General features: G+C 44.6%; 1 protein-coding gene across 3 annotated transcripts in view; it reads left to right on the top strand.

The window, feature by feature from the left end:
• PLD1 (phospholipase D1) overlaps positions 1–22,359 on the top strand; it is a 262,771-nt gene that overhangs the window by 157,971 nt on the left and 82,441 nt on the right. For all 3 annotated transcript variants that reach the window (XM_088452406.1, XM_088452407.1, XM_088452405.1), the window contains 3 exons: positions 1,251–1,343; positions 3,857–4,009; positions 8,349–8,498. In XM_088452406.1, the coding sequence (XP_088308532.1) occupies positions 1,251–1,343; positions 3,857–4,009; positions 8,349–8,498 (396 nt within the window). The remainder of the gene's footprint in view (positions 1–1,250; positions 1,344–3,856; positions 4,010–8,348; positions 8,499–22,359) is intronic.

Below are 22,359 nucleotides of genomic sequence, written 5' to 3'. Positions count from 1 at the left end.
GGCAAATGTAGCAGGCAGCGGCACCTCTCCGGCGCAGGGCCGGCTGAGCGCACTGTGCCGGCCCTGAGTATATCTCTAGGACATCTCTTTATAGCAGATGCATATCATAACTCCACAATAACAACTTACTAAAACTGTGGGAAACCTCATCACAGTAACAACATACTAGAACGCTCTAATATCTCTTTGAAGTCATTACATATTAAAATTCTACAGTGTCTTGTTACAGTAGCAACCTACTAGAACTTTTATGTGCCTCATTACAGTAGCAACAAACTAAAACTTTGTAGTACTGTACCTCATTGTAATAGCAACATACTAGAACTGTGGAGTGTCTTTTTAGAGCCACTGCATGCTAGAACTTTGGTGTGCCTCATTACAGTAGACACTTGCTAGAACTTTGATGTTCCTCATTACAGTAGCAATCTAATAGAACTGTGGAGTGTTTATTTAGAGCCACTACATGCTACAACTTTGATGTTCCTCATTACAGTAGCAATCTACTAGAACTGTGGAGTGTTTATTTAGAGCCACTACATGCTAGAACTTTGATGTTCCTCATTACAGTAGCAACCTACTAGACCTGTGGAGTGTTTATTTAGAGCCACTACATGCTAGAACTTTGATGTTCCTCATTACAGTAGCAATCTAATAGAACTGTGGAGTGTTTATTTAGAGCCACTACATGCTAGAACTTTGATGTTCCTCATTACAGTAGCAACCTACTAGACCTGTGGAGTGTTTATTTAGAGCCACTACATGCTAGAACTTTGATGTGACTCATTACAGTAGAAACTTACTAGAACTTTGATGTGCCCAATAACAGTAGCAATATACTACTGCACTGTCTAGAGCTGCTACGTAGTAGATCAGTTGTGGTGTTAATTTACAGTATCAACATGCTAGAACTCTCGGGTATTTCTTTTGAAGTAGCTATATACTACAACTCTAGAGTGTCTCATTTCAGTATCAACATACTTGAACATTGCGGTGCCTCATTATGGTAGCAACATGCTAGAACTCTGAGTTATCTCTTAGCATCTTAGCAGCAGAAATATATTATGACACCGCAGTGTCTCATTATAACAGAAACATGTTAGCAGCAACATACTAGACCAATTGGGCATCTCATTAAAAGCACATCATTAAAAATGACATCATTTTACCCTCTGATGGCTTACTCACAATCTTTGTGGCAAAATGTTATGGTCTAGGACTCTAGGTAAATATTGCAATATGTTTTCTTTCAGAGAAGGAATGATCATGAAGAGATCTGGTGGCCACAGAATACCTGGCTTAAATTGCTGTGGACAAGGAAGTGCTTGCTACCGATGGTCAAAGAGGTATTGAAAGTACTGGATAGAAATGTGGGGTTAGCCCATACTCTATAATGGCTTATTAGAATGTTGCAACAGGGCATATAAATCTTGTTGTGTTATATCTGGAATAGGCCGTATATAGACACTGCAGCCATTTCTGAGAAACAGTTCCTATATTGATTTGCCAGTCTATACTGTATTTGTTGCATTTAAAAGGAAATATTAGAGATGGGTGAAGCGATTTGTCCTGTTCTGTAATCTGTATGAATTTAAGCATTTTTAAAGTTTATTTGTGATTTGGTGCAGAGTCACCTAAAATTCACTGAGTAATTTAAGGCCTTGGAAGTCATAGGCAAACGCAGGGGGGGTTTCCGTCTGCCTGGAAACCCCCCCTCTCTAGCACATACTATGACCACAATAGTAATATAATAGAATGTTACTAGTGCTGCATGTTCTTCTCAGTATCACAAATGAAATGATTAACACCAACTGTGGATCTTTCAAAATGTGTCAGCCAGTAATAAATATACCTGTGCACCAACTAGGAGATGTGGAAAACATGCACTGCTATGGACCATCAATAGGGTAAATTATTAATACTGTATAATAATACACTATCCAGTACATAAGGAGACCAATATGTACATATATGTCCAGGGCAGTGCTAGGTTCTTCTGCTGCTCCCCCAGACTCCCAGACTTGCTCCAATGCTCTGGAATGGTGCCCACATCTGAAAAAAAACATTCTGCTCAGACAGGATGGACCTTCTGCCGCATATAATAGCTTACTGTGATCACTGGTCCTGTATATACTGGAATTATGCAACACAATATACTTTGTATGTAACATATTAAAGCTGGATAAGTGCTAATTATACCCTCTTCATGGACTGGCCACACTCGCTCCAAAATCAAGCATTTGGAAACCCCCCTCTAGAAATCCTGCATTTGCCACTGGAAGTATAAGGCCAATTACAATGTATAGAGAACAAACACTCCAGTCATCAAACTTCAGGATGTCTGTTACACTATAGAAGTAGCTTACATCTCCTCTGTAGCTTATTCTCCCTGCACTGTCCAAGGGGAAAATGTGTGCGACTAATACTGTGACTGTGACTTGTGGCATGCACTGTTTAGGCCCCCATACATCAGCAATCGATTGTGGCAATTCTGCAATTTGCAGATGATTGTATAAAAAAATCTGCAATGTATGGGGTTCACAGATTGCAGATTGCAACCAAAAAGTGATTGGAATTGTTAAATCAGATCGTCCAATATGTTGGATTTCACAGATGGATTGGGGCTGTAGATTGCTAGTGTATGGAGATGATCAGCAGATTTGCAGACCGTTACTAGTAAAATGATGGGCCTTTTAAGATTGACAGATCTGTGTTTGCAGAAAATGATCTGCTAATCACTGAAAAAGATCTGTAATCTATGGGCGCTGATTGCTAGATTGGGAAATCCTAAAATCGGGCAACAAATCTTCAAATTGTTCAATTGTGGTTTTCAGATTGCTGATGTATGGGGGCCTTAACATGGGCACTTCAGTCAATGGTATTTCAATTTAAGGACATGTGGGCTTGAAATGCACAACAAATAATACATTAGTGCCTCAAGAGTATCTTCTTAGGTAATGTGAACTAATCAGCAGCATCACATTATTGACATTATTATTACAGTATGTTGATTCACTTATATGTGAGTTTATCTAAGTTTTAAAAAACAGTGTGTCTGCCCTAAGGAAATAATGAGATGTATTTACTAACAAAGTGATAATGTGCAGAAACCATAGTAAGCAATGATCAATTACTCTGTGTTGTAGTGTACGTTAGATAATAAAAGCCATTATATTCACTTCTGTTCTGTGCTCACTTGGGATATAGCAACATTGCTTAAGATGGGTATACACTGGGAGATATATTGGCTGTTCAATCGAATGGCCGATATATATCGTGAGCGCGTCGGCAGGTGTGTACCGCTGATACGGCTGTGCAGCACAGCAGATGGCCGATATATGCAGATATATCGGTGCATCTGCTGGTGACGATTGCCCGTACACATGCTGCAGGGACCCGGTGGTGAGTGACAGCTCAACTGGGCGGGCAAATTTAAATGCCTGCCCAGTTATGACGTCAGGCCTGACACATCTGGTGGATGAGCGGGTCGGCCAAACGGCGGAACCGTCGACCTAGTATATACCCAGGCCCCATACATCTAATGAGCGATTCCACATCCCCCGATCAGACCGGAACCGCTGATCCGCCGGTCGGAAATGACCGGTGGCCATTGATGGTTGCCGATCCGTCATAGACAAAGTACCGTGATTTGGTGGCTCGTCCACAAGGTTCCACTAGTTTGGCACTGTGATCCTCTCTCTTGCTGTCACTGGATGTTTGGAGCTTTCAGTGGTGCGTACTCCCTGGCTCTAGGACATATTGGACCAGAGGTAAGTGAAACTTATTAAGTGTACTCACCTTAAAGGTACAATTAAAGTTTGGGGGGAGTTATCCTTTAATTAAAAGTTCCCTTTTGCAGGTGGTTGGTTGTGAAGGATTCTTTCCTGCTGTACATGAAGATAGACTCGGGTGCCATTTCTTTTGTTCTTTTGGTTGATAAGGAATTTAACATAAAGATTGGAAAAAAAGACACAGAGACCCAGTATGGGCTACGCATAGACAATCTCTCCAGGTGAGCTGAGATCATTAACCTGTCTATAATTTATTAACAAGAATGGAATTTTGACACTGTACAGTTTGTACTTACATATTAAGGGCCGGATTCTGAGTGGTATGTAATACAAACGTATTTCTAGCCACACGCTGCGGATGGACTGTGAATGAATTGCAGATAGAAAACGAATGCGTCTGTGCGCACATACCAATGCGTACACATCTTTCTGTGATTGCACCACTCCCCTCTTCCATACAGGAGAGGAGCATTATTTATTATCATTGGCACTTACACCTTCCCTATGCTACAGATGTGTCCTAATACATCTTTGCTGCAGTCGTGCTAAATAGCCCACCTTGGCACGCCAAGTCCTGTGAGACCCTGCTTGCGTTGGTGTCTTCTTTGCGTCTTTTTTTTGCTGAAAATGTGTGTAAGGGGCCTATACATCATCGATGTTGAAGTATTCACCTTGCCGTGGGGGATACTTAATACCGGAGCAATTAATCCGAAAAGCAGCTGTCTCCACGATTAGTACATACCTGTCCCTGCGGCCAGCTTCTGCGCATGCGTGTCCTGACGTCACACATGCGCAAAGTCGCTGGGAAGTCAATTAGGAGGTGGCTCACATCCCTCTTCGCGTTTCCGGAACTCCTTCCCATGGGTGATCGAATCGCATTGCCCATTTTCAGCAAAAAAAGGATGTCCAACGCTAGCAGAGTAGGATGGGACCTGGCAGCTCACTCACACCAGCAAAGTCGCTCTGTGTGGTGTATTGAGGGTAGATGTATGAGGACACAGCTGTAGGTGCAAGAGATCCGTCTGAATTTGGCTTCCAGAATGCATACAGACAACCCCACCCACCTACCACACACCCCAACACACCTATAAGTTGTGTTTACATTGATGCCCACAGGAATACCCATTTAGTGGCTACAGAGAAACAGCAGATATGTGCATACAGCGCTGAATCATTTGTATGTTTGCAAAAATACAAAGTATGCAAAAAATTGCTACAGTATATACTACAGTATAATCTGTCCCTATGTATTCTATTTTGTGTAATACTTTTATGCTTAATTAATTTGTTTAGAAGTTTCTTAATAAAATCAAAATCAGATTTGGGCCCATTCAATTCATGTATATATTGCACATAAGCATGCAGCATGTAGCAATGGGTTGGGTATGAAATACCAGCAGGGTATATATACTAACAATCCCCCTTCTCACCCTTACCCTCTCTTCTTGCACCCTAACCCTCAACACCCCACACCTTAACCCTAACCGTCCCCGTTAGTGCTTAAACCTAACCCTCCCCCCTTTGTGCCTAAACCTGACCATTCCCCCTTAGTTGCTATCCCCCCCCCCCCCCCCCCAGGGGTGCCTATCCCTAATCTCCCAGTGGTGTCTAACCCTAATCCCCCCCCGAATGCATATGCCCTCCGTGGTGCCTAAACCTAACCCTCACCTCCCCTGTGGCTAACAGCTAAGAAGCCCCGGTGTACCTTCGTTCGGGATGGCGGTTGTTAAGATTCCGGCTTGAGGATCTAGATTGGCGTCAGGATTTCGACACCTATCTGTAGTCCTGGGTTGGGCTTTCAACACCGGCATTTCGTCCGCCGGCATACTAACTACATCATTGTAGCAATATAAGGATTTTGAAAACCATTAGGTTCTATGGCTGCCAAAGAAGACCGCATCAATGTGCTTTTCTACCTTAAATTACATGTCAACCATTTGAATGTACACAGAGAAAATCTGTAATTCTTGGATGTTATTGCTAAGGAATAAGATTCTTTGAGTCTATCTTTAATTATTAGCAAGTTAATATACAATGTTTTCCTAGCTGTAGAGTTTTCGGGTGCTCAGCAGCGATTTTGTTTGTTGTTACCAAGCTGCCTAACATTGCATGCTGTCTCCAGAGCCAAACTGCCGGAGTTACTAATCAGGGGGTTATGTGCTGAAAGCTCGCACTGCATCCCAAACTTGTTTTTACATTAAACCTCAAATCGCCTTTACATGAACCTCTTAGTTTTGGAAAGCTTTGCATTCTGTGTAATTCGCTGCAAAGGTTTAAGAATTCAAAATATTTCTTTGGCAGCGTAATTGTGGTTTCACAAACTATTAACGTGCACTTATACAGGCAACCAAAAAGAGAAAATAATCATTTCTATTCAGATAATCTAAATTCCTATAGTCCCTTGTTTCTCACAATTTGTATTGCTGGAGCAGTTGAGCTATATTTGAATCAACCTGGAGGATTCAGTTTGTTTCTTGTTGCATAAGATCTAGCAGCACAGAAAAAGGTCCCTTAGTTGACAAGAATATGTGCAGGATTTTTTTTAATTTAACTTAAATATAAAATTTATTATACTTACAATATAAGTTATGGTATGCAGAATGATTCCAGATAATACAGATACTTAAGGGGTAGATTTACTAAAGTGCAGATTTTTAGAAGTGGAGATGTTGCCCATAGCAACTAATCAGATTCTACTTAACATTTATCTAGCACATTCTAGAAGATAATAGCTAGTATCTGATTGGTTGCTATGGGCACATCACCACTTCTGAAAACTCTCACTTTAGTAAATTTACCCCTTATACTTCACAGAACATGCATGTAGCCATAGGGATAATTATGCCTTATAACCAATGCAGGGAAATTATACTAATGATACCATTTGAATGTATATATCTCTGTTCTTTTTATTTAAATATATATATATATATATATATAGCAGGGCCGTAACTAGGGTAGTGGGGCCGGTGCCATGGCACAGGGCACCGCAGGGCAGGGGGCACTGTTTCGGCCTGTCAATTTCCTGTTTATTATCATTCTCACTTGTAGCTTCCTCTTCTTTTATCCCCAGCATCTCCTGTCCTCCTCTATCTCTTCCCTGGCCCTTCCCCATGAGGCCGTGGCCCTTTTTCAGGTGCAAATCTTATGTCCCTTTTTGAAAAATAGGGAGGGGGAGGGGGGCGCCAATGCTCTTTCTAGCACAGAGCACCAAAAAGTCTAGTTACGGCTCTGTATAACAGCTTCATAGTGGGGGTAAAGTGCAATCAGGGAGATTGATAGACTCTTCAGGGAGTCAGGGACATTGCTACTATTTCAGGGAGTCTCCCTGACAATCAGGGTGATTTGGCAAGTACCGTGTGCTATTATTAGAGGGCCCGAATATTTGCACACAGGCCCCCTTGTCTTAAAGTTTCCTTGCTTGGACCTCCTCCAGTCAACTCTAACTATTGGCTCAATCCAATTAGCCGCGATGATCTCGCGGGTGCGAGTCATCGCGTCAATGGTCAAACTTTACAGCAGCCCGGAATCGCTGAAAGTGCTTGCAGCCTCATAGGGCTACAAGCAAAATAAAGTAAATTCAGGCACAGAGCGGGCCGCGAAGGGTGCAAGGTGCCGGTCTATTGCCAGCGTTTTAACACCGTTGCAACAACAACTTGCACCCTTCGCATATAATTGGATTGAATCCATGTCTTCCAGCGTTGGTGAACTAAATAAAGTCCATCAATTCTGCTCAGTGGAGCTCAAAGGATGTAGTGCTGGTGCCAGGTGCAGTTATGCTAGTTTCATTGCAGGCCTAACAAACACAAATGGGCTACAGTAACAGGAAGGATCCTGGCAGAGGGAACCGAAGTATATAATGTACAATATGGGATGAGTTTATGAAGAGCTTGCCCAAAGGTGGAACAGTAAGAGATATTGGCATAGATGGGTGTACAGTATGTTGAGTCACTCCTGCACATATTTGCCATAAAGAGGCATAAAACCATCACTTCTATTTTAAATGAAGACAACTGCATATGTTCTGTTACAAATGGAAATAAATAAATGTATAATGTAATATCACTAATAGCACTTGGCATTTTTCCCCTATTTTTTAAACTGTATTGCCCATAATTGGAAAAAACTCTATTGTTTTATGTATTTTTACAAACCCATCTTAAAGAAGTAGTAAAAGCCTTGGTTTCTCATCCCTGGGAGTTGCATCTTTCCAAAGTTACTTACCATGTACCCAGTTGCCTCCCACCAATAGACCATGGTGCTCTCTAACCTTGCACAGTTCCATGCATTCAGCATTTTGGAGGCTGTGACTCTATGAGAATACAGCAGTTGGAGGAAAGTGGTAGCAGTAACTCAGAAACTACAGAGAGAGATGGGTCTTCCGTAAAAAATATTTATTGTATATAAAATATAAAAATATATTTATGGTAATTCCACTGGAATATTTTGGTGTCTGCCTATTCTCTCTGGCATTTTATTGTTACAATTATTAGTAATTTTGAAAAAAAATAATTGTGTAGTATAAAGATATTAAAATAATTTATGTTTTTTTTCTCAAAGGTCTTTAATCTTAAAATGTAACAGCTACCGACATGCCCGCTGGTGGGGTCAGGCTATTGAAGAATTTGTTACAAAGCATGGGAAAAACTTCCTTATGGAGCACAGATTTGGCTCATATGCAGCAATTCAAAATCACACTCTCTGCAAATGGTATGTACCTGGAATAACAACACTGTCACTTTAGCGGATTATAATCTATGAAGAATGCGCTCTTTGCCTGTTAGTCAGTAAGATTCTGAAAATATACACTGAAGTGCTAACAGTCATGGGATAGCAGTATGTAAAGGTAATGGTCACCGTACTGTGACTTCTTGGAAATGCCCAGACCTGCATCAACTGTAATATGACATCTCGTGAGTCAGTTTGAACAACAGTTAGGCTGCTCATGGCAAGACGACATGATGTTTATGATAGACAGTGCACAACGGAAGGGACATTCCATTTATGAAGATATGCGGACATTCAACATTTCTCGACCTACGTTGTCATGTGTGTACCGGGCATACCACATGGAAGGCATTACTATCCACCTTGGACAGCACAGTGGGCGACCACAGGTGCATACATTTCATAACCATCAGCGTCTGGCTGGAATTGTCCATGGCAACAGACAAGTGACACTGGCTCAAATCACATCCACATTCAATGCAGGAGGTACCAGACGCATATCCAGCAGTCAGTGCAGCGTTCTTTAGCTTTCATGGGATATGGGAGCAGAAGACCCACCAGAGTGGTCTGATGAGTTACGCTTCCAGTTGTTTTGAGCTGATGGTAGGGTTCAGGTCTTCCATCCATTTGTGGAATCATTGCCACTTCAAGTTGCTGCACTTCGCCGGGCTAGAGGGGGACCTATACTAGCAGGACCGGCCCTAGCCAAATTAGTGCCCTAAGCAAGATTTGGGAAGGTGCCCCCCATAGGATCCTGAAAAAGCATGTGGCCTCACAGAAGGGGCATGGTCTCGCTGTGCTTTGGCCCCTTCCCCATTGTGTTGCGCTCCCAGCACCCCTCACCCAGCACAGATCACAGCACAGCACACATCACCTAGCACAGCACCCTTCTACCAGCACAGTATCCCTCAAATAGCTCCCCTGTACCAGCACAGCACCCCTCACCCAGCACAGCACCCCTCACCCAGCACAGCACACCTCTCCCAGCACAGCACACCTCTCCCAGCACAGCACCCACGCTGACCACTAGCCGTTGTCCAGGTGCCCCATCCCCACAAACCGCCTCTGCCTGCTCACTGTTTGCTGCTGACAGGCCCGATCGGAGCTGTTAGCTGAGCTCCGACCATGGATGCTGCACAGTGACAGTAGCAATTGCAATTGTATGTCCCTGCCTCAGCAGTACTAGGCATTTGACTACTGCTCCCAGCATATTCTTGCTGCAATTGTAATTGTATGTCCCTGCCTCAGCATTAGCAGTAATGTTAAATTAAGTAGTTTATCAATGCATATTATCTGTAGCTGATGGTTTGGAATATAGTTTTTTGTTTTTGTGTCCTTTGTTAGCTTTTAGTTATATAGACCCAGATGCTAGCGTAATGGTATGTGCTATTTGTTTGTTTAAGGTAATTTATTGCTGGCAATTCTAGTGGGAGTGTTTTGGGGGTAGTTAGTAATCAGTGGCCTCACATGCCAGATCTCCTATGTAAGGTTCATAGTAAGGCTGGTTAGTCTTTGGCTGGTGCCCTATCTTAGAAGTGCCCGATTTAAAAGTGCCAATTAAATTTTAAATCAATTATTGGAGTTATATCAGCATTACACAGAAGTGAAACAGAGGGAAACCCTCTGATCTACAATCAAGCAGCAAGCCAAACATTACTTGGACAAAGTGGAATGAACAATTGTGAATTCACATTCTCCATACTACTAGCTCCTGAGGATACATAACCAGGACTTTAATCACTGAACTCCCTGTCTGGTGGCTGCATAAACCTGGTGCTTCCCTTCCTACTATTGCTGCTGGCTCTGTGCTTTACATATAATCCTAATGTAAACTTATCTGTGCTATGTCAGTTTACCTCTATGATAATGTACTTTTACCTTAGCTCTGTTTCTAAGTCTTATATCATCTAGCTCCAACCACTGTATATTTTATTATTTAACTTCTGTTCCCACCAAATCTCCACTTTTATTATACTCAATAATAAACTTTTGTTTTACATACACACTTTTCCCACACTGTACTCTTACTTACATTTCTGGAAATCTGCACTCTCTCTTACATTCTTTCTTCATTCCTACTTTCAACTTTTTCTTTCCTTATTCACATCATCCTTACCATGACCATGTTTTCTTCAACTCCCACCGTCACTCAGTGTCTACCTAATCTTTTGTCCTGCCCCTTGCTTCCACCTTTATCCTTTCCCCCTTGTCTCCTCCACTTCCTCTTCCCCTTATCACCTCTCCTCTGTTTACCTTCCTCCCCATCTTCTCCCATTACTCCACTTTCATTCTCTTATACTACACTGGGGTCCTACTACCTCACTGCTATTCCCTCCTCCCACCCCCCTCTCCATGTCACTTCACCCCACATCCATCCACATATCATTAAGCTCCCTTCCTGCCCACCTTCTGCTGGCTCCCCTTCTAGCACTGGAGACCGCACCATCGCTACACTCTATTCATCTCGGTCCCCCAAACTAATCTCACCTCCACGCTATAGCAACCCTGATAATCTTATCCAAATTTCTACAACAAACTCTGTCCCTCTATCCTGTGCCCTCTGGAATGCCAGGTCAGTCTGTAATAAACTGGTCCCAACCCATGACCTTTTCATCTCCAACTCCCTGAATCTCTTAGCCATTACTGAAACCTGGATTTTACCCTCTGACACCACTTCTCCTGCAGCGCTCTCCTCTGGGGGCCTCACCTTTTTCCACACCCCACGACCTGGGGGTCGCCATGGTGGTGGTGTTGGAGTCCTCCTATCCCCTGGTTACTCATACTAACCCATACCCTCTGAACCATCCCTTACATTCTCTACATTTGAAGTCCATGCTTTACGCCTCTTCCACCCAGTACACCTCAGAGTAGCTGTCATTTACCGTCCCCCAGGCCCTCCCTCCAAGTTCCTTGACAACTTTGCTTCCTGGCTCCCTCACTTTCTCTCCTCAGACCTTCCCTCCATTATCCTAGGTGACTTCAATATTCCAATTGATATCCCCACAGAATCCTCTGCCTCCAAACTACTCACCCTCACATCTTCACTTGGTCTCTCCCAATGGACCTCCTCACCCTCCCATGTGAGTGGCCATTTGCTTGATCTGGTCTTCACTCACCGATGTGATATTTCTGATCACTCCAATTCCCCTTTCCCACTTTCTGACCATCACCTTCTCTCTTTTAACCTGTCCCTCTCTCCTTCCCCTTCTCTACCTCCAAAAGCCACCATCACTAAGCGTAACATTGACGCTATCGACACAGTTTCCTTTTCTTCCCTGCTTGACTCACTCTCTCACCTATCGTCTCTCTCTCCGGTCCTGACCAAGCCTCTTCCCTATACAATGCCTCCCTTACTTCTGCCATGGACTCTGTTGCTCCGGTGATCACTACTCACACTTGCAGATCTACTCCTCAACCCTGGCATTCCAAATGCACCAGATACCTGCAAAAGTGTTCACGAACCGCCGAGCGACAGTGGAGACGATCACGCTCTATGGCAGATTTTCTCCATTTCAAATTTATGCTCTCATCCTATAGTGCTGCTCTCTCCCTCTCTAAACAGTCATATTTCAAGATCCTCATCTCCTCTCAGTCCTCTAATCCCCAGCGTCTCTTCACCACTCTCAACTCCCTCCCTCGCCCACCCCCTCCTAGTCTCCCCTCCTTGCTCTCTGCCCTTGACTTTGCTAACTACTTTACATCTAAAATTGATTCCATACATCAGGACATCATATCCAACCAGTCCCCCAGCTCTCCACCTCCTCCTTTCCCAGATCACCCCTCCCAATCAACTTTACCAACTCTTGCATCCTTCTCCCCTGTATCTGGAGAGGAAGTCATGGCCCTCATCCGGTCCTCCCCCTCTTCCCCCTCCCCCCTTGATCCTATCCCCTCCCACCTCCTCCACTTCCTCTCTCTTTCTGCCTGCTCCCATCTTGCCCACCTCATTAACCTCTCCCTCACATCAGGCACTGTTCCTTCTTCATTCAAGCATGCCCTTGTCTCCCCCATTCTTAAAAAAACCTATGATCCTAACCTTCTTTCTAACTACCGACTTGCCTCCAAACTCCTTGAGCGGATTGTCTACAAACGCCTTCCACTCTTCTTTCCTCCCAGTCCCTCCTTGATCCTTTTCAGTCCGGCTTCCGTTCTCTCCACTCCACTGAAACTGCCCTCACGAAAGTCAGCAACAACCTCCTTGCTGCCAAATCCAAGGGCCACTACTCTCTTCTCATTCTCCTTGATCTCTCTGCTGCTTTTGACACTGTGGACCACCCTCTCCTGCTGCATATCCTTCACTCCCTTGGTCTACGTGACACTGCCCTCTCCTGGCTGTCATCCTACCTCTCTGACCGATCTTTCTCAGTTTCCTCTCATGACTCCTCTTCCCCCCCACAGCCTCTTACAGTAGGTGTTCCTCAAGGTTCTGTTCTTGGACCTCTTCTATTCTCCCTCTATACTTCCTCTCTAGGTGAACTCATCAGCTCTTTTGACCTCCATTATCATCTCTATGCTGATGATACTCAAGTCTACATTTCCTCCACTGATCTCTCCCCCTCTCTTCTGACTCGTATCTCCAACTGTCTCTCTGCCATCTCTTCCTGGATGTCCCAACGATTTCTTAAACTTAATATGTCTAAGACAGAGCTGATCGTCTTCCCACCCTCCCACATAACCTCACTTCCCACTATTTCTTTATCAATTGATGGTATAACTATCTCATCTAGCCCCAAAGTGCGCTGTCTTGGAGTTATCCTGGACTCGTCCCTCTCCTTCAAACCACATATCCAGAACCTTTCACAGTCCTGTCGTTTTCATCTCAAAAATATTTCTAAGCTCAGACCCTATCTCACCTAGGATGCTACAAAAACCCTCATACACTCACTGGTCATCTCCAGATTGGACTACTGTAACCTCCTCCTATCTGGCCTCCCCAAATCCCATCTCTCTCCTCTCCAGTCTATCCTTAATGCTGCTGCACAGCTTATATTCCTCTCCAAACGCTCTACAACTGCCTCCCCTCTCCTACAAGCCCTCCACTGGCTCCCCTTCCCTTTTAGAACCCAATTTAAGGTTCTCACGCTCACTTGCAAAGCCCTCACCCAATCTTCCCCCATATACATCTCTGATCTCATCTCCCTTCACTCTCCTCTCTGCTCTCTTCGTTCAACTAATGCACGCCGCCTTTCATGCCAGCTGATTACTTCCTCCCACTCCCGCCTCCAAGATTTTGCCCGCACTGCTCCCCACCTCTGGAACTCTCTCCCACTCCCCATCAGACTCTCCACCTCTTTGCAATCCTTCAAACGGGCTCTCAAGACCCATTATTTCATCAAAGCCTTCCAGCTGTCATTCTAACTCCCTGATACATACACCTTCCTCCCCATCTGTGTCACCCCTGTTTGTCTTCCCCTCCCCTTTTAGAATGTAAGCTCTTATGAGCAGGGCCCTCTAACCTCTTGTACTTCTCCCTACTTTAGTTTCATCTACTTCTTACTCACCACTAGGGCACCTAACACTTGGCTGCTTACGCTATGTTGCTTATCTGGGTGTTATGGACACTAATGTAGCAATATATATTATCCATGTCCTGGTCCTGTATTGTTTTGTTCTGTAAGTCGCTTGTCTACAACTTGTTTATGTGCTTTGTAAGGAGCTGCGGAACATTTGTGGCGCCATATAAATAAATGATAATAATAATAATAATAATAATAAAGTAGCAGCCGCCATAGTCTCTGCCCAGCCAGCAGCAGGTGCTCAGGCCGTGCCTGCACCAAACCGGCTCTGCTTGGGTGCCCCTAGGCATTTGCTTAGTTTGTCTATGCCTAGGACCAGCTCTGTATACTAGGCATCTATCCCATGACGTTTGGCACTTCAGTGTATAGTTTGACACGCTGAAAAGGGAGTGTAACGATGTGCCAGCGACTGGAGGCTGGAGTAAGAATAAATAGGAAAACCTAAGATATACATATACGTTAAAAATGCATTTACAAATACATCAAATCTATCTGCGTCGGTAACAAAGCAAGGGGAAGTTGTTGGTCAAGTCATACATATGTACACACATATATGTAAATGCTTCTAAATTACTTATTGTATTTACAGTATGCAGCTATTTAGATAAGTGTACGTTTTAGACTGCATAGGCGGCGGTGCGTTAGACACACTGCAATTTAAGATCACCTGTCTATTTCTAACTTGTCAGGGTTACAGGTTCCCTGACCTGCCTTATGCAGACCACACCTTAGCACCTCACGCAGCCGTATAATCAGCTCCCCAAAGGGACCCAAACTACAGAACATGAACAGGTGGCAATCCATGCAAAATGCATTTTATTAAAAGTGCAATTTTAGACCTGATCTCCAGCATCTTAGAACTGGTAAAAAATAGAAGTGTTTTATAGAGGTAAAATGGGCGTGTGCCCCTGCTCCAACAAGCACTGACCGTACAGATAAGCCCTCTCCTCCATTTATCTTCATTTGTTAAGTTGCATACACACACAACGATTTTTTGAACGATTATCGATAAACGATATTGAATATCGTTCATCATTGAAAAAATTGTTCACTTTCTAAGTTAAAACGATGAACGATTGTCGTTCATGCGCGTTCACGTTTGTAGTTCAGTCAGACTGACCAACTCAACTATTTTCATTAAAGGAATATGCAAAAATCGTTTGTAGTTCAAAAAAATCGTTCATTACATTTAGTAAATGAACGATTTTAGTAAACGATTTTCGTTCATATTTCCCTTGAAAAAATGAACGAAAATCGTTTAATAAAATCGTTCATTTACAAAATCATTGTGTGTGTATGCAGCTTTAGTCTCACTCTGGAAATTGAAATACTTGTTTGTACTGCTGTGTAACATTAGGCTCACCTGTGCTCCTGCTGCATACTGACCCTCATTCCTCACAGCTCCACCTAATGGCTGGTACAGGCGGCTGTTCATTTGCCAACACAAACCCTGGCACTTTGTGTAAACCAAAGAAGTTGTTGCCTTGCGCCTCAGCTGTTTTGTGCTTTGGAAGTGACGACAATGGTGTTAGTATTACATGGCTGACTCTGGGTCTGATTCATCATGGATCGCAGTTGCAACCGCATACGCAGATTGGTCGATGGTGAGTACTGCGCATGCATCGCAGTGCTCATGTGTGAATTAGCATTGCGACCACCTATGCTGATACAAAGCCATCACAGAGTGAGTGACTTCAGGTCAGCGTTTGGGGGTGGTGATGGGGAGTGGTCAGAGAAATGCAGGTGTGCCTGTCCGTTTGAACGCTGTTACTTGGGCATGCATAAATTAGCCACTGCGATGGCATACGCAGCTTCAGTACTCACTGCGTGCGACGAGGTTAGCAATTTCTGAGTAAGGTCAGATCTGTTGTATTTGTGCGTGAGGGGCCGATGTTACTCGATGTTCCCGATGTATACACAGGATTGCAAGGTATTACAGATGTGCAAAAGCTGTAGTGGGCGTCTCTATGCTGGCTTTGTGATTGCAGTCATTAGCATATTTTCGCGGCATACCTACGTGCGTAATCGCAGCTGTGATCGCAATAGCGATCCGTAGTGAATCAGGCCCTCTGGGTCCACTCCTTTAACAGATCAGCACTGACATTAAACTTTTCTTTCTGTGCATTTGGTGATTACGGAATGTATTCCCTGCACAGTAAATAACGACTCATCTGTAAAGCATATCACTTGTAACAGCCCATTTCAGCTAAGGTCATACCCACAATTTGCATTCTTATTACTATAGTTGACTTATGGGAAGAACTGAAATGACCTCTTTTGTTGCTGTATGTCATTTCTGTGTAATTGCATGGTGATGCCATTGTATAGCAGCAATAATGAAACACGACAACCTGGAAGAATCAAACAGAGGTGGACCCAGAAATAGTTAACTCACCTATAAACTACATACAAAACATCTAATTGTGGATTATTCTGGTGAAAAAGTACAAAAAAAGAGTGTTTTCCCTACAGTATACTCCCCTATTAGAGGTTTGGAAACATATATGAACGTATATAAAAGATCTCCAGCAAGTTATCCATGTCCTCCTGTACAATCATGTGCTCAGAAAACAATGTACCATATCCAGATTTCGTAGCCCAGAGTGTCTTAAAGATGCTCCAGGCAGCTCTACAGACTGAAGGGTGACTGCCCGGAGCGTCCCTTGGACACTCCGGACGGCTCTGCAGTAGCGCTGCTGGCTGCAGGAAGCCATTCTATGGAACAGTGATGGTGCCGCCCCTAGGGCACTGCACCATGTGCCACGCCCAGTGCTACCATTAGAATTCTGAGACCCGGTACTGACAAAATAGGCAGCCCCCCAGTGGGTTGGGGCAGAGGTGGGCAGAGCTGTGTGTAATGTGAATGGAGCTACATCGATAGTGGGGCATTTCGAATATGGCGCTGGCCGCGAGCCAATCAAAGCCCGCGGATCGGCAGCCAATCAGGAGCAGCCGCTGCCAGTGCAATCCTCAACTCTGATTGTGGCCAGCACAATATTTTAAATGCTGCCAGCACTATTTCTCCTTGGCTGCCGGTGCTATCCACACAGCTGCCGTCTGGGCCCCCCTCTCGCTCCAGTCCCAGCAGTCCTCCCCTGATGGTGGCCCTGGCCACGTCACAGGATGCACACCCCTAGTTACGGCCCTGTGGGGCATTCTTATGTAGGGAAAGGTGAGTGAGAGCATGTGGCCTGTGCAGGCCAGCATGTTAGTGCATGTGCCCTTGTGGTGAGGCATGTCTTTTACACCTAGTGTAGGGCAGGTGCACATATACACTAATGTTGTCGTAGTAAAGCAGGTGCATGTGCCCTTGTGGTGAGGCATGTCTTTTACACCTAGTGTAGGGCAGGTGCACATATACACTAATGTTGTCGTAGTAAAGCAGGTGCATGTGCCCTTGTGGTGAGGCATGTCTTTTACACCTAGTGTAGGGCAGGTGCACATATACACTATTGTTGTCGTAGTAAAGCAGGTGCATGTGTCCTTGTGGTGAGGCATGTCTTTTACACCTAGTGTAGGGCAGGTGCACATATACACTAATGTTGATGTAGTAAAGCAGGTGCATGTGCCCTTGTGGTGAGGCATGTCTTTTACACCTAGTGTAGGGCAGGTGCACATATACACTAATGTTGTCGTAGTAAAGCAGGTTCATGTGCCCTTGTGGTGAGGCATGTCTTTTACACCTAGTGTAGGGCAGGTGCACATATACACTAATGTTGTCGTAGTAAAGCAGGTGCATGTGCCCTTGTGGTGAGGCATGTCTTTTACACCTAGTGTAGGGCAGGTGCACATATACACTAATGTTGTCGTAGTAAAGCAGGTGCATGTGCCCTTGTGGTGAGGCATGTCTTTTACACCTAGTGTAGGGCAGGTGCACATATACACTAATGTTGTCGTAGTAAAGCAGGTGCATGTGCCCTTGTGGTGAGGCATGTCTTTTACACCTAGTGTAGGGCAGGTGCACATATACACTATTGTTGTCGTAGTAAAGCAGGTGCATGTGCCCTTGTGGTGAGGCATGTCTTTTACACCTAGTGTAGGGCAGGTGCACATATACACTAATGTTGTCGTAGTAAAGCAGGTGCATGTGCCCTTGTGGTGAGGCATGTCTTTTACACCTAGTGTAGGGCAGGTGCACATATACACTAATGTTGATGTAGTAAAGCAGGTGCATGTGCCCTTGTGGTGAGGCATGTCTTTTACACCTAGTGTAGGGCAGGTGCACACATACACTAATGTTGATGTAGTAAAGCAGGTGCATGTGCCCTTGTGGTGAGGCATGTCTTTTAACCTAGTGTAGGGCAGGTGCACATATACACTAATGTTGATGTAGTAAAGCAGGTGCATGTGCCCTTGTGGTGAGGCATGTCTTTTACACCTAGTGTAGGGCAGGTGCACATATACACTAATGTTGTCGTAGTAAAGCAGGTGCATGTGCCCTTGTGGTGAGGCATGTCTTTTACACCTAGTGTAGGGCAGGTGCACACATACACTAATGTTGATGTAGTAAAGCAGGTGCATGTGCCCGTTGAGGTGAGGCATGTCTTTTAACCTAGTGTAGGGCAGGTGCACATATACACTAATGTTGATGTAGTAAAGCAGGTGCATGTGCCCTTGTGGTGAGGCATGTCTTTTACTTCTATGTAGGGCAGGTGCACATATACACTAATGTTGTCGTAGTAAAGCAGGTGCATGTGCCCTTGTGGTGAGGCATGTCTTTTACACCTAGTGTAGGGCAGGTGCACATATACACTAATGTTGTCGTAGTAAAGCAGGTGCATGTGCCCTTGTGGTGAGGCATGTCTTTTACACCTAGTGTAGGGCAGGTGCACATATACACTAATGTTGATGTAGTAAAGCAGGTGCATGTGCCCTTGTGGTGAGGCATGTCTTTTACACCTAGTGTAGGGCAGGTGCACATATACACTAATGTTGTCGTAGTAAAGCAGGTGCATGTGCCCTTGTGGTGAGGCATGTCTTTTACACCTAGTGTAGGGCAGGTGCACATATACACTAATGTTGTCGTAGTAAAGCAGGTGCATGTGCCCTTGTGGTGAGGCATGTCTTTTACACCTAGTGTAGGGCAGGTGCACATATACACTATTGTTGTCGTAGTAAAGCAGGTGCATGTGCCCTTGTGGTGAGGCATGTCTTTTACACCTAGTGTAGGGCAGGTGCACATATACACTAATGTTGATGTAGTAAAGCAGGTGCATGTGCCCTTGTGGTGAGGCATGTCTTTTACACCTAGTGTAGGGCAGGTGCACATATACACTAATGTTGTCGTAGTAAAGCAGGTGCATGTGCCCTTGTGGTGAGGCATGTCTTTTACACCTAGTGTAGGGCAGGTGCACATATACACTAATGTTGTCGTAGTAAAGCAGGTGCATGTGCCCTTGTGGTGAGGCATATCTTTTACACCTAGTGTAGGGCAGGTGCACACATACACTAATGTTGATGTAGTAGGGCAGGTGCACATATACACTAATGTTGATGTAGTAAAGCAGGTGCATGTGCCCTTGTGGTGAGGCATGTCTTTTACACCTAGTGTAGGGCAGGTGCACATATACACTAATGTTGTCGTAGTAAAGCAGGTGCATGTGCCCTTGTGGTGAGGCATGTCTTTTACACCTAGTGTAGGGCAGGTGCACACATACACTAATGTTGATGTAGTAAAGCAGGTGCATGTGCCCTTGTGGTGAGGCATGTCTTTTAACCTAGTGTAGGGCAGGTGCACATATACACTAATGTTGATGTAGTAAAGCAGGTGCATGTGCCCTTGTGGTGAGGCATGTCTTTTACATCTAGTGTAGGGCAGGTGCACATATACACTAATGTTGTCGTAGTAAAGCAGGTGCATGTGCCCTTGTGGTGAGGCATGTCTTTTACACCTAGTGTAGGGCAGGTGCACTTATACACTAATGTTGTCGTAGTAAAGCAGGTGCATGTGCCCTTGTGGTGAGGCATGTCTTTTACATCTAGTGTAGGGCAGGTGCACATATACACTAATGTTGTCGTAGTAAAGCAGGTGCATGTGCCCTTGTGGTGAGGCATGTCTTTTACATCTAGTGTAGGGCAGGTGCACATATACACTAATGTTGTCGTAGTAAAGCAGGTGCATGTGCCCTTGTGGTGAGGCATGTCTTTTACACCTACTGTAGGGCAGGTGCACTTATACACTAATGTTGTAGTAAAGCAGGTGCATGTGCCCTTGTGGTGAGGCATGTCTTTTACATCTAGTGTAGGGCAGGTGCACATATACACTAATGTTGTCGTAGTAAAGCAGGTGCATGTGCCCTTGTGGTGAGGCATGTCTTTTACACCTAGTGTAGGGCAGGTGCACATATACACTAATGTTGTCGTAGTAAAGCAGGTGCATGTGCCCTTGTGGTGAGGCATGTCTTTTACACCTAGTGTAGGGCAGGTGCACATATACACTAATGTTGTCGTAGTAAAGCAGGTGCATGTGCCCTTGTGGTGAGGCATGTCTTTTACACCTAGTGTAGGGCAGGTGCACATATACACTAATGTTGTCGTAGTAAAGCAGGTGCATGTGCCCTTGTGGTGAGGCATGTCTTTTACACCTACTGTACGGCAGGTGCACTTATACACTAATGTTGTCGTAGTAAAGCAGGTGCATGTGCCCTTGTGGTGAGGCATGTCTTTTACATCTAGTGTAGGGCAGGTGCACATATACACTAATGTTGTCGTAGTAAAGCAGGTGCATGTGCCCTTGTGGTGAGGCATGTCTTTTACACCTAGTGTAGGGCAGGTGCACATATACACTAATGTTGTCGTAGTAAAGCAGGTTCATGTGCCCTTGTGGTGAGGCATGTCTTTTACACCTAGTGTAGGGCAGGTGCACATATACACTAATGTTGTCGTAGTAAAGCAGGTGCATGTGCCCTTGTGGTGAGGCATGTCTTTTACACCTAGTGTAGGGCAGGTGCACATATACACTAATGTTGTCGTAGTAAAGCAGGTGCATGTGCCCTTGTGGTGAGGCATGTCTTTTACACCTACTGTAGGGCAGGTGCACTTATACACTAATGTTGTCGTAGTAAAGCAGGTGCATGTGCCCTTGTGGTGAGGCATGTCTTTTACATCTAGTGTAGGGCAGGTGCACATATACACTAATGTTGTCGTAGTAAAGCAGGTGCATGTTCCCTTGTGGTGAGGCATGTCTTTTACACCTAGTGTAGGGCAGGTGCACATATACACTAATGTTGTCGTAGTAAAGCAGGTTCATGTGCCCTTGTGGTGAGGCATGTCTTTTACACCTAGTGTAGGGCAGGTGCACATATACACTAATGTTGTCGTAGTAAAGCAGGTGCATGTGCCCTTGTGGTGAGGCATGTCTTTTACACCTAGTGTAGGGCAGGTGCATATATACACTATTGTTGTCGTAGTAAAGCAGGTGCATGTGCCCTTGTGGTGAGGCATGTCTTTTACACCTAGTGTAGGGCAGGTGCACATATACACTAATGTTGTCGTAGTAAAGCAGGTGCATGTGCCCTTGTGGTGAGGCATGTCGTTTACACCTAGTGTAGGGCAGGTGCACATATACACTAATGTTGTCGTAGTAAAGCAGGTGCATGTGCCCTTGTGGTGAGGCATGTCTTTTACACCTAGTGTAGGGCAGGTGCACATATATACTAATGTTATCGTAGTAAAGCAGGTGCATGTGCCCTTGTGGTGAGGCATGTCTTTTACACCTACTGTAGGGCAGGTGCACTTATACACTAATGTTGTCGTAGTAAAGCAGGTGCATGTGCCCTTGTGGTGAGGCATGTCTTTTACATCTAGTGTAGGGCAGGTGCACATATACACTAATGTTGTCGTAGTAAAGCAGGTGCATGTGCCCTTGTGGTGAGGCATGTCTTTTACACCTAGTGTAGGGCAGGTGCACATATACACTAATGTTGTCGTAGTAAAGCAGGTGCATGTGCCCTTGTGGTGAGGCATGTCTTTTACACCTAGTGTAGGGCAGGTGCACATATACACTAATGTTGTCGTAGTAAAGCAGGTGCATGTGCCCTTGTGGTGAGGCATGTCTTTTACACATAGTGTAGGGCAGGTGCACATATACACTAATGTTGATGTAGTAAAGCAGGTGCATGTGCCCTTGTGGTGAGGCATGTCTTTTACACCTAGTGTAGGGCAGGTGCACATATACACTAATGTTGTCGTAGTAAAGCAGGTGCATGTGCCCTTGTGGTGAGGCATGTCTTTTACACCTAGTGTAGGGCAGGTGCACATATACACTAATGTTGTCGTAGTAAAGCAGGTGCATGTGCCCTTGTGGTGAGGCATGTCTTTTACACCTA

This window comes from Taudactylus pleione, unplaced genomic scaffold, assembly GCF_031769625.1.
Source record: "Taudactylus pleione unplaced genomic scaffold, aTauple2 ptg000037l, whole genome shotgun sequence".
Taxonomy (NCBI): domain Eukaryota; kingdom Metazoa; phylum Chordata; class Amphibia; order Anura; family Myobatrachidae; genus Taudactylus; species Taudactylus pleione.
This window is presented reverse-complemented; position numbering and strand designations above follow the sequence as displayed.